Source organism: Podarcis tiliguerta (assembly GCF_965153285.1).
Source record: "Podarcis tiliguerta genome assembly, chromosome: 18".
Taxonomy (NCBI): Eukaryota; Metazoa; Chordata; class Lepidosauria; order Squamata; family Lacertidae; genus Podarcis; species Podarcis tiliguerta.
The window spans coordinates 5,154,710-5,166,829 of NC_139551.1; the positions used below are offsets into that span (position 1 = coordinate 5,154,710).

A 12,120-nucleotide genomic window follows, 5' to 3' on the forward strand; every position below is an offset into this window, starting at 1 on the left:
AGTAACCCTTACTGGTCGCCGCAGGACATAACCTGAAAGAACGTATCATGAAGCGGACGCAACATGAGGTATGACTGTACCAGGAAGCATCGAAAAATCCCCTGCATGTGGAAATTCAGTATTTCAGGGGGGGAAAGCTCCAGCCTAGCTTCCTTCTAAAATGCTAACATTTGTCTTTTTAAGGGAGGAGCGTTTGACCCTGCCTGCAAATTTAGTCCTTTCTTGCAAAGCCACTGGGATTTTGCAAACAAACCCCGTGTTTCGAAGCAGATGGCTGGTCTCTTTTAAGTCCTGGAGCTGACCCAGAAATTTACAGGGGTGTTGCAGAGTTGCTGTTTTTTTGCGGGGATGGGGAGCTTGAGAAGGGGGCGGAGGGCGGAGACAGTTTTGTAGGCGCCTCGTCCCTCATCTCCTGGGCATAGTCAGTTCGAGCGTCGGAGCGGATGTGTTGCGGACGTCGGGCAAGGCGGCAAACAGGAACCCCAAGCCCAGGTGGTAGAGGCAGAAGAGGTTGTAGATACTCATGGCGACTGTCGGAAAGAAGGAGAGGCCGAACCCGAAGCCACGGTATGTGCTGCTGAGGTGCAGGCAGGCCCAGTAACAGCACCTGTGAAGCGAAGCAGAGCAAAGAAGACCTTCTCGATCAGCGTTTCCCAAATTTGGTTCTCCAGTTGTTTGGGGACTACAATTCCCATCATCCATGGCAGCCGGTCTTGCTAGCTAGGGATGATGGGCATTGTAGTCCCCAAAGAGCCAGAGACCCAAGTTTGGGAAACTTTGCTCCAAAGGGACAGAAAGAGAACTAACTTGAACATAACTAGAAGTCATTAAGGTTCCTAACCCCAAACAAACGTTCACATTCAATTCACCTAGAACCTTTCAGGAGAAGTTCGGAGATTTCTGAACCAGATCGGCGAACTTCGATAAACTGAACTGGTTTGTTCCTATTCAGGGCTTTTTTTCCAGCTGGAACTCGCCAGAACTATCGGATGAGTGCCTTTGCCATTCTGATAAATAGCACTGAATTAGCGGCATTCATTAAATGCAGAATGTCGCCATTAGCGAAATCAAACAAGGCTGCTTACAGTGGAACCTCGGAAGCTGAACGCCTTTCAACTGGAACGTTTCGACTCCGGAACGATCGAAAAACCGGAAGTGATTGTTCCGGTTTTCGAATGATTTTTGGAAGCCGAATGTCCAGCGCGGCTTCCAATTAATAACAGTTATTATTATTATTATTATTATTATTTATTATACCCTGCCCATCTGGCTGGGTTTTCCCAGCCACTCTGGGCGGCTTCCAACAAAAAACTAAAATACAATAACCTATTAAACATTAAAAGCTTCCCTAAAGAGGGCTGCCTTCAGATGTCTTCTAAAAGTTTGGTAGTTATTTTTCTCTTTGACATCTGGTGGGAGGGCGTTCCACAGGGAGGGTGCCAGTACCGAGAAGTGTTTTGTTGGAAGCCACCCAGAGTGGCTGAGGAAACCCAGCCAGATGGGCGGGGTATAAATAACAAATTACTATCATTATCATTATCATTATCATCATTATCATTATCATTATCATTATTCCTGTGTTGCTCTTAAAGGCAGGACTGCTTCCAGAACAATGAGGTCTGGGAACTTGGGTTTTGTTTTTAGAGGGCAAGCTACAATCTCTTTGAGAGGTACGTTCCTGTCGGGCAAAACCCCTCGACGAAAAGTGTAGAGCAGGATTGCTGGAGGTTGCGCCTAGCCTGGAGATTGGAGGGTTTGGCCCGAGAAAGGTCCCAAGGGCCAGGCAGAGATGGCTAGGGGGCCGCAGTCCCCGGCCCTGCACCTCACCTTCCAACAGCAAAGAGCCCCACGAGGATCGGGATGAGAACCAAGTGCTCCTGGGGGAGGAAAGTCGCCGTCGCCACCACGTTGAGGGAAAAGACGGAGAGCTGGTCCACGGAGCCCACGACAAAAAGCTGGTGGAGGAGGACGGGCCGAGAGCGAGTGCCCAGGGGGCCGACGTTGTCCAGGCACAAGGCAGAAAAAGCCCTCAGAACAATGCCTGTAGCCAGGAGAGAAAGGAGGGCAGTTTTTTTTCGGAGACCATTGCCAGTTCAGCAGCATCGGAGTCAAATGGGAATACAGTGGTACCTTGGGTTATGTACTTAATTCGTTCTGGAGGTCCGTTCTTAACCTAAAACTCTTCTTAACCTGAAGCACCATTTTAGCTAATGGGGCCTCCTGCTGCCACCGCACGATTTCTGTTCTCATCCTGAAGCAAAGTTCTTAACCTGAAGCACTATTTCTGGGTTAGCGGAGTCTGTAACCTGAAGCGTATGTAACCTGAAGCGTCTGTAACCCGAGGTACCACTGTATATCAGACTATAATGATACACTGGGTGAGAGACTTTGGGTACAATATACAACTTGGGAGAAGTTATGAAAACGGGATTTAAAGTTCACGGCGTGTTATACAGTGGTACCTCAGGTTACATACATTTTGACGTGTTTTCGAACTGCTAAGTTGGCAGGAGCCGGGACTGAGCAATGGGAGCTCACCCCGTCAAGGGGATTCGAACCGCCGACCTTCTGATTGGCAAGTCCTAGGCTCTGGGGTTTAACCCACAGTGCCACCTGCGTCCCTTTACAGGTGGTAAAGGTAAAGGGACCCCTGATCGTTAGGTCCAGTCACGGACAACTCTGGGTTTGCGGTGCTCATCTCGCGTTACTGGCTGAGGGAGCTGGCATTTGTCCGCAGACAGTTTTTCCAGGTCATGTGGCCAGTAGGACTAAGCCGCTTCTGGTGAAATCAGAGCAGTGCACGGAAACACCTCGTGATCTTGGGAAGCTGAAGATGGCATATAGATGTAAGAAATGAAAAAGTTTTGTCTTTTTTTATTGTGATTTTATGTTGCATCCGCCTTGAGACCTACAGGTATAGGCGGTATATCAATTTACTATACTATACTATACTATTATTATTATTATTATTATTGCTACTGCTACTACAGTGGTACCCCGCAAGACGAATGCCTTGCAAGACGGAAAACCCGCTAGACAAAAGGGTTTTCCGTTTTTCAATGTGCTTTGCAGGACGAATTTCTCTATGGGCTTGCTTTGCAAGACGAAAATGTCTTGCGATTCTTGCGATTTTTTTTCACTCCCCACCCCCTTTTTCTAAGGCACTAAGCTGCTAATAGCCTTTTAGCAGCTAATCCCTAATCCCTTAAGCCTTTAATAGCCGCTAATAGCCGCTAAACCGCTAATAGCGCTAATCCGCTAATAGGGTTGCTTCGCAAGACGAAAAAACCGCTAGACGAAGAGACTCGTGGAACGGATTCTTTCCGTCTTGCGAGGCACCACTGTACTACTAATTTAATAGAAGATTTGGTGACAGTGCTGAGATTTTCCAGGACACCTCTATTCCCCCTACAGAGCTATAATGCCCAAATTTGCCTGGCGAAAGAGAGGGTCCGATTGTTAAACCACTCTGAGAATTACCGGTACATCTCCATAGCAGAGGGGACAGCTCCCAGCAGCCTTGACAAACCAGCCTTGCCCATTCATTTCAGTGGGTCTACTCTGAGTAGGGCCAGAGCTGCCTGCAACCTGGGACTTTCAGCCTCTAAGATAAATAACCCACGTTGCTTTTTGCAACATCGCGGCTTGAAAGCTGCCCACTTTGCAAATTGTTCTGTCCGCTCCTCCAAACGTCCCATTAAGACAGGAATGCTCAGCTTGGGGGAAAAAAATATCTGCGTTTGGACCCCCGCAAATAACACCCCGTCCTCTGTTTGCAGAAATAACAGCAGGTGGCTGGAATTGGTTTTCTCTTTCTGCCTTAATGGAAACAAAGATGGGAAAGGCAGACAAGAATCTCAGCCGCCCCAAACGCATTGAAGAAGAGTTTGGATTTGATATCCTGCTTTATCACTACCCTAAGGAGTCTCAAAGCGGCTAACAATCTCCTTTCCCTTCCTCCCCCATAACAAACACTCTGTGAGGTGAGTGGGGCTGAGAGACTTCAAAGAAGTGTGACTGGCCCAAGGTCACCCAGCAGCTGCATGTGGAGGAACGGAGATGCGAACCCGGTTCACCACATTACGAGTCACCTCTCTTAACCACACTGGCTCCACACTGGGACCCATTGGGTTAGAGAATTACTGGTGTACATTTCTGGGCACAATTCAAAGTGTTGGTGCTGACCATGAAAGCCCTAAACGGCCCTGTATCCCTGAAGGAGCGTCTCCACCCCCATCATCCATCCCGGACGCTGAGCTCCAGCTCCGAGGGCCTTCTGGCGGTTCCCTCCCTGCGAGAAGCGAGGTTACAGGGAACCAGGCAGAGGGCCTTCTTGGTGGTGGCGCCCGCCCTGTGGAACGCCCTCCCATCAGATGTCAAGGAAATAAACAGCTCTCTGACTTTTAGAAGACATCTGAAGGCAGCCCTGTTTAGGAAAGCTTTTAACGTTTGACGTTTTATCGTGTTTTTAATATTCTGTTGGGAGCTGCCCAGAGTGGCTGGGGAGACCCAGCCAGATGGGTGGGGTATAAATAATAAATTACAGTGGTACCTCGGGTTACATACGCTTCAGGTTACAGACTCCGCTAACCCAGAAATAGTACCTCGGGTTAAGAACTTTGCTTCAGGATGAGGACAGAAACCGCGTGGTGGCAGTGGGAGGCTCCAGTAGCTAAAGTGGTGCTTCAGGTTAAGAACAGTTTCAGGTTAAGAACGGACCTCTGGAACGAATTAAGTACTTAACCCAGGGTACCACTGTATTATTGTTATCAAAAGGCAAGTGAGAACGGGGGTGCGGGGTGACGGAAGGAGAGAGAAATGGGGGTGATCAAAAGCAGGGGGTCCGAAAGAGGGAGCTAAAGCTGGCGCAGCAATAAAACCGCCCGCACACCTGCAAAGCTAGGTAAAGGTAAAGGTACCCCTGCCCGTACGGGCCAGTCGTGTCTGACTCTAGGGTTGTGCGCCCATCTCACTCAAAGAGGCCGGGGGCCAGCGCTGTCCGGAGACACTTCCGGGTCACGTGGCCAGCGTGACATCGCTGCTCTGGCGAGCCAGAGCCGCACACGGAAACGCCGTTTACCTTCCCGCTAGTAAGCGGTCCCTATTTATCTACTTGCACCCGGGGGTGCTTTCGAACTGCTAGGTTGGCAGGCGCTGGGACCGAACAGCGGGAGCGCACTCCGCCGCAGGGATTCGAACCGCCGACCTTCCGATCGGCAAGCCCTAGGCACTGAGGCTTTTACCCACAGCGCCACCCGCGTTGTGGGTAAACAACGCTAAGCTAAGCAGGGTCAAATTCAATGTAGGGTGTGGGGGGGGGGAGCCGTGTGTTGAGATTCTTGCATTGCAGGGGGTTGGACTAGATGACCCCTAGAGGTCCCTTCCAACTCTGCCGTGCTGTGATCCTGCAAAAAGAGAAGGGAGGGGAATGTAACGCGAGAGAAAGGGCGGCAAAAGGAGAAGAGGAGATGAAAGGGAGAGGCGGAAATAAAGGTTGCGCCACCCAACTCTGCCAAATGAAGCCGGAGGGAATTTTGGCCCTTGAGAGAGAACGTGTTGCGGAGTCTGAGATGGGAGCTTATGTCTCTAGGGCACACCTGTGGACTTGGAAAGGGTCTCCGCAAAAAGTACCACCTTGTCCTCATTATGGTGTCAAGGAGATAAACAGCTACCAGACTTTTAGAAGATATCTGAAGGCAGCCTTGTTTCCCCTCCAACATTTCCACGATGAAAATAGGTATGTCCCTGGGATCGAATCAGAAACCGTGGCGGCTTCTGTAAATTTGGGACTGTCCCTGCAAAATAGGGAAACTAGGAGATAATAATAATACAGTGGTGCCCCGCCAGACGAATGCCTCGCAAGACGGAAAACCCGCTGGACGAAAGGGTTTTCTGTTTTGGAGGTGCTTCGCAAAACGAATTTGCTATGGGCTTGCTTTGCAAGACGAAAATGTCTTGCGATTCCTGGGGGTTTTTCCCCGCTCCCCACCCCCTTTTTCTAAGGCACTAAGCTGCTAATAGCCTTTTAGCAGCTAATCCGCTAATCCCTTAAACCATTAATAGCCACTAATAGCAGCTAAACCGCTAATAGCGCTAATCCGCTAATAGGGTTGCTTCGCAAGACGAAAAAACTGCTAGACGAAGAGACTCACGGAACGGATTCTTTTCGTCTTGCGAGGCACCACTGTAATAATAATAATAATAATAATAATAATAATAATAATAATAATAATAATTTATTATTTATACCCCACCCATCTGGCTGGGCTTCCCCATTAAAAGCTTCCCTAAACAGGGCTGCCTTCAGATGTCTTCTAAAAGTCAGATAGTTGTTCTCTTTGACATCTGGTGGGAGGGTTTTCCACAGGGCGGGTGCCACCACTGAGAAGGCCCTCTGCCTGGTTCCCTGTAACTTGGCTTCTCGCAATGAGGGAACCGCCAGAAGGCCCTCAGAGCTGGACCTCAGCGTCCGGGCAGAACGATGGGGGTGGAGACGCTCCTTCAGATATACTGGACCGAGGCCGGACAGTCTGCCCCTTCTGTTTGCTGCTCCCCCAACCCCCCAAAACACCCATCTTTTACCGAGGAGAATAGGCAGCCCAGCGACCGGCAGGGAGCGAAGAGCCAAGGCGACCCGGCTGGCAAGATCCGGGCAGGCGGGGGCTGGCAGCGGAAGGAAGTAGTAGCTTCCATAGAGGAACCACGGAGCCAGGAGGAAGGCGACGAAGGCCGAGGCCACGGCTTTCATGCGCTCGCTGGAGCAGGCCTGGCGACCCCCGCTGCCCTCCAAGCGGGCGGTAAGCTCCCCCGAGGAGCCGTGGGGCAAAACCGGGCAGGCGCCATCTCCCGTGCCCAGGCAGGGCTGGCGTTCGCGGGGAGGCTGACCGGTCGGCGTGACGGTCCCGGTTTGGCCACCTTGCTCGGGATCAGGAAGGGGGCAGCGTGGCACGACTTGAACAGAGTCCAAAAAGGATGTCTCCTTGGGCAAGCGGTGGGCTGCAGTGTGGCCCCCAGGGATGGGGGGCTGCCCCACGTCGCTCTCTTCTGGGGCCTGTGGAGGAGAGAGCCTGGGTTGTCCAAGAGGGTCTGGGAAGGCTTGGCCAGGGAGAGGTCTGGGAGAGGTCGTCCCTTCTTCCTCTTCTTCCTCCTCTTCTTCTTCTCCTTCCTCCTCTGTTTCAGTAGATTGCAGCTCCTCCAGAGACGATTCAGGGCTGTCCGAGACGGGCGCCATTGAAATCTGGGTGTCGAGGTCCAGGAAGGGCGAGAAGGAAAGGTGGCTTGGGTCGATGTCTCGGAGCTGGCCGATGATGTTGGCGAGGGAGTCTCGGACGCTGTCAAACTCCTTCAGCTGGCAGGGACTGGCAGGGCTCCTTGCGGTCGCCATGGTAGGGAGAGCGGGCGAGCAACGGGTGAGGGTGTCTGGAAAGAAGATGGCAGAGGCATCACTTGGCGCCCTTGGGTGCCGTATTTTTCGCTCTATAAGATGCACCAGACCACAAGACGCACCTAGTTTTTGGAGGAGGAAAACAAGGGAAAAAATATTCTGAATCTCAGAAGCCAGAACAGCAAGAGGGATCGCTGCACAGTGAAAGCAGCAATCCCTCTTGCTGTTCTGGCTTCTGGGATAGCTGCGCAGCCCGCATTCACTCCATAAAACGCACACACATTTCCCCTTACTTTTTAGGAGGGAAAAAGTGAGTCTTATAGAGCAAAAAATATGGTAATTGACTGGCGCCTTCCCCAATGCTACTGCTTCCTGACATTTCAACCCCCCGCCCCCAGAATCTATCTATTTATTTTTACTTATTGAATTCATATGAGGGACGCGGGTGGTGCTGTGGGTTAAACCACAGAGCCTAGGACTTGCCGATCAGAAGGTCGGCGGTTTGAATCCCCACAACGACGGGGTGAGCTCCCGTTGCTCGGTCCCTGCTCCTGCCAACCTAGCAGTTTGAAAGCACGTCAGTGCAAGTAGATAAATAGGTACTGCTCTGGCGGGAAGGTAAACGGCGTTTCCGTGCGCTGCTCTGGTTCGCCAGAAGTGGCTTAGTCCTGCTGGCCACATACCTGGAAGCTGTATGCTGGCTCCCTCGGCCAGTAAAGCGAGATGAGCGCCGCAACCCCAGAGTCGGCCACGACTGGACCTAATGGTCAGGGGTCCCTTTACCTTTACCTATGGCATAAATGCAGCTTCTTCCACCTCCAAGCACTTGAGCTCTTTCTCTTGCCCCCAAATGCTGAGGAGGAAATAAATGCAGCCCCCCCTATAGATCCGAAATACAATGATTTCCCCACTTCTTAGGAAGTGTTCTGGCCCAAAACAGGGATCTCTCTTGGCCTCTGCCACTCCCCCCCCCAAAAAAAAAAACCCCCGGCAAAAAATCCAGTTGAGGAGGGTTTTCTGTTTGATGCCTTAAAAGTACAGCAAAGAAGGATAGAACTTTCTTTATGTATGCTACAACAGCAGCAAGAATACTTATCGCGAAGTATTGGAAGACACAAGAATTACCCACTCTGGAAGAATGGCAGGTGAAGGGCTATATGGAATTGGCGGAAATGACCGGCAGAATCCGAGACCAGGGAGAAGAGTCGGTGGAAGAAGATTGGAAGAAATTTAAAGACTACTTACAGAAACACTGCAAAATTAATGAATGTTAGAATGATGCTGGATTGAAGCTAAGTGGGATTTTTTAGCAGCAATGTTAAGGAATATGTAAAAATGGATTGTTAACAGGTGATAACTCAAACTTATAATATATTAAGATAAAAGATAGGATAAAATTAAAGAGGGAAAGGTTTTGCTGAATTAACCAATTGAATACAAGAAAGGGAGGTGTGGGGAGGTCGGGGAAACAAGCAAATGAAAGATAAGACATGGAAAGATGGATTTGTTTTTAATTGTTCCTATTTTGTATTTTCTTTTTACTTTTTTTATCTTTTCTAATTTTTGTAATATGTTGAAAACTTTAATAAATATCTTATAAAAAAATAAAAATAAAAGTGCAGCAAAAGTGGGGGGCGGGGTTGCAACCCCCCCAAATCTGTCACCTACTCCCCATTCCAAGAACAACCCTCCCATGTCTAATTTGTTGCTTTTAAACCCACTCCCCCCAGCGCCCAGGCAAGGTGAGCCCCCATCTGGGCTAAACAGCACCCACATTTTCTGCCACCCCCAGATCCAGCCTGCCCCACACATCCCCCCCTCTCCAAATCAACCCCACGCCAACACCCCAAAACTCAAGCGGTGAACCCCCAAACCTCAAAGGACCCCCAACAGTATTCTCTTCCCAGCCCAGCTCTTTTCTGTGTGCTGCCCCCCCAAAAAAAATCTCCACCCCCCCCAATCAGCCTATCTCCATCATACCACCCCTCAAATCTCGGCCTCTTAACCCATAAGAAAACAAATTAAATTCCTTCTCCAACTTTCGCCCCCCCCCACTCCAGAACAATGTTACCCCCACCCCAGTTTTTACTTCCACAAACAGCCCCCCCCCAAATTCAGCCTACAAAACACCACCCTCTTTATTGAGCTTCATCTCCCCCCGTGCAACACGCCCCCCCCAGCCAAAAAAAAAATCCTTCCCCGCAGCTCTCTGCGTTTCCAGCACCGCTTCTCCTGGCACCCCAGATCTCCCCCTCCCCAGATTATCCCCTATTATTTGAGATCTCTTCCCTCACCATGCTGGCCCCCCCAAAAAATCGCTACCTCCTATTTTACGGGCGCCCCCCTCCCCAATTTTCTTTACCCGTCTGCGCGCGCTTCTCCAGAGTCCGCTAGAAAAAATAAAATAAAAAAACCTGCTACAAACTTTCACTGATTCGTACTCTGTCCCGCCTCCCCCCCCCCGCACATCTGTTCCTAGAGGCTCCGCCCCCGCCTCCTCCCACCAGCCAATCGCTGCTCTCAAACGCCAAGCGGCACCGGGGGGCCCCCCCTTTATCAACGCATTCCAAAGCCCCTTCCCCCTCTGGCTGGGAGCCCGGAGGGGGCTGGGGCTGGGGCCGGGGGGGGGGGGCTAACTTCATTCATGGGGTGTTAACACACGGCAGCTAAAAAAGCCAATGCAATTCTGGGCTGCATCAATAGGAGTATAGCATCTAGATCAAGGGAAGTAATAGTGCCACTGTCTTCTGCTCTGGTCAGACCTCACCTGGAGTACTGTGTCCAGTTCTGGGCACCACAGTTCAAGAAGGACACTGACAAGCTGGAACGTGTCCAGAGGAGGGCAACCAAAATGGTCAAAGGCCTGGAAACGATGCCTTATGAGGAATGGCTAAGGGAGCTGGGCATGTTTAGCCTGGAGAAGAGGAGGTTAAGGGGTGATATGATAGCCATGTTCAAATATATAAAAGGATGTCACCTAGAGGAGGGAGAAAGGTTGTTTTCTGCTGCTCCAGAGAAGCGGACACGGAGCAATGGATCCAAACTACAAGAAAGAAGATTCCACCTAAACATGAGGAAGAACTTCCTGACAGTAAGAGCTGTTTGACAGTGGAATTTGCTGCCAAGGAGTGTGGTGGAGTCTCCTTCTTTGGAGGTCTTTAAGCAGAGGCTTGACAACCATATGTCAGGAGTGCTCTGATGGTGTTTCCTGCTTGGCAGGGGGTTGGACTCGATGGCCCTTGTGGTCTCTTCCAGCTCTATGATTCTATGATTCTATGAACACAAAGAGAGGGTCCTGGGACGGGGATAGGGTCTGAGCGCAAGAGCCTGGGAGGCTTACAAGGGTTAAATTGCAATGGGCGGGGTGTCCTTTCCTTTCTGCGAATCTAGAAGGCTCCTTTAAGGATGTCTCTGCTGCGGGGAGGGGGCTGTAATTATAGGAGCCAACTCCTAGGGCAAGCATCCTTTCAACCCCCCCCCCAATAAAATAATTGAGAGGGGGGCAAAGTCGATGGCCTGCTGTCTGGGTCCATGGAGTTTTCTTGGCAGGGATACTGGAGTGGCTTGCCGGTTCCTGCTGCAGGTGGATCACGTTTGGGCAAAACTCTCCACTCTGACCTGTCCCTCTATGGCTCATGGCTCATAGCTTCTCTGAGTTATTCAAGCCCCTTCGACACAAAGGATAATATGGTCTGAAGCTCAACATAAAATAAACCTAAGATCATGGCCACTGGTCCCATCACCTCCTGGCAAACAGAAGGGGAAGAAATGGAGGCAGTGAGAGATTTTACTTTCTTGGGCTCCATGACCACTGCAGATGGTGACAGCAGCCACGAAATTAAAAGACGCCTGCTTCTTGGGAGGAAAGTGATGACAAACCTAGACAGCATCTTAAAAAGCAGAGACATCACCTTGCCAACAAAGGTCCGTCTAGTTCAAGCTATGGTTTTCCCAGTAGTGATGTATGGAAGTGAGAGCTGGACCATAAATAAGGCTGATCGCCGAAGAATGGATGCTTCTGAATTCTGGTGCTGGAGGAGACTCTTGAGAGTCCCATGGACTGCAAGAAGATCAAACCTCTCCATTCTGAAGGAAACCAGCCCTGAGTGCTCACTGGAAGGACAGATCCTGAAGCTGAGGCTCCAAGACTTTGGCCACCTCCTGAGAAGAGAAGACTCCCTGGAAAAGACCCTGGGAAAGATGGAGGGCACAAGGAGAAGGGGACGACGGAGGACGAAATGGTGGGACAGTGTTCTCGAAGCTACCAGCATGAGTCTGACCAAACTGCGGGAGGCAGTGGAAGACTGGAGGGCCTGGCGTGCTCTGGTCCAGGGGGTCACGAAAAGACGGACACGACTAAACGACTAAACAACAACAAAGTTGATGGGAACTGCCATTTGAATGGTCTGCGTGCACCGCATCATGTGATCCAATATTGTGGGGTGAGGCTTACCTTCTCTCCCCCCCCCCCCATATTTTATTCAAGTTGGCACACCTGGCTCTAATTATTCTTAATGGGGCTTAAATTTGGCTGTGTGGTGGGGAGATGCGTCTTCGTTTCAGTGGCTCCCACCATCCTCCTTGGCTCGGGAGGAAGGGGCTCCTTTCGGAGGGAGTTGGGGGCTCATGTAAATTTGCTGGGGGCTGCAGCACTAGGAAGCATTGGTTGGCTGGGGGCAGGGTGGTGTAGTGGTTAGAGCAGGGCTGGCCTAAGTTGTTTTGGCCACAAAATAATA

General features: G+C 50.7%; 1 protein-coding gene across 2 annotated transcripts; it reads right to left on the reverse strand.

Moving 5' to 3' along the window:
- On the reverse strand, nt 1–9,802 carry LOC310668453 (uncharacterized protein). 2 transcript variants are annotated; one of them, XM_083421776.1, is made up of 4 exons: nt 9,747–9,802; nt 6,583–7,419; nt 1,828–2,041; nt 1–607 (listed from the first exon to the last, which is right to left on the reverse strand). In XM_083421776.1, the coding sequence occupies exons 2-4, from the start codon at nt 7,382–7,384 to the stop codon at nt 406–408; spliced, it is 1,218 nt and encodes a 405-aa protein (XP_083277902.1). In that variant the 5' UTR covers nt 7,385–7,419; nt 9,747–9,802; the 3' UTR covers nt 1–405. The 2 variants fall into 2 exon arrangements, with proteins under 2 accessions (XP_083277902.1, XP_083277901.1); XM_083421775.1 differs by having other exon boundaries at nt 6,583–7,506; nt 9,747–9,760.
- Nucleotides 9,803–12,120: the final 2,318 nt, after the last annotated feature.

Coding starts and splice junctions, on each gene's coding strand:
- LOC310668453 (XM_083421776.1), bottom strand. CDS start 7,384: ATGGCGACCGCAAGGAGCCCTGCCAGTCCCTGCCAGCTGAAGGAGTTT. Junction 2,042..6,582: donor TGGGCTGCCTATTCTCCTCG/GTAAAAGATGGG, acceptor TCCTGGCTACAG/GCATTGTTCTGAGGGCTTTT. Junction 608..1,827: donor GGGCTCTTTGCTGTTGGAAG/GTGAGGTGCAGG, acceptor TTCGCTTCACAG/GTGCTGTTACTGGGCCTGCC.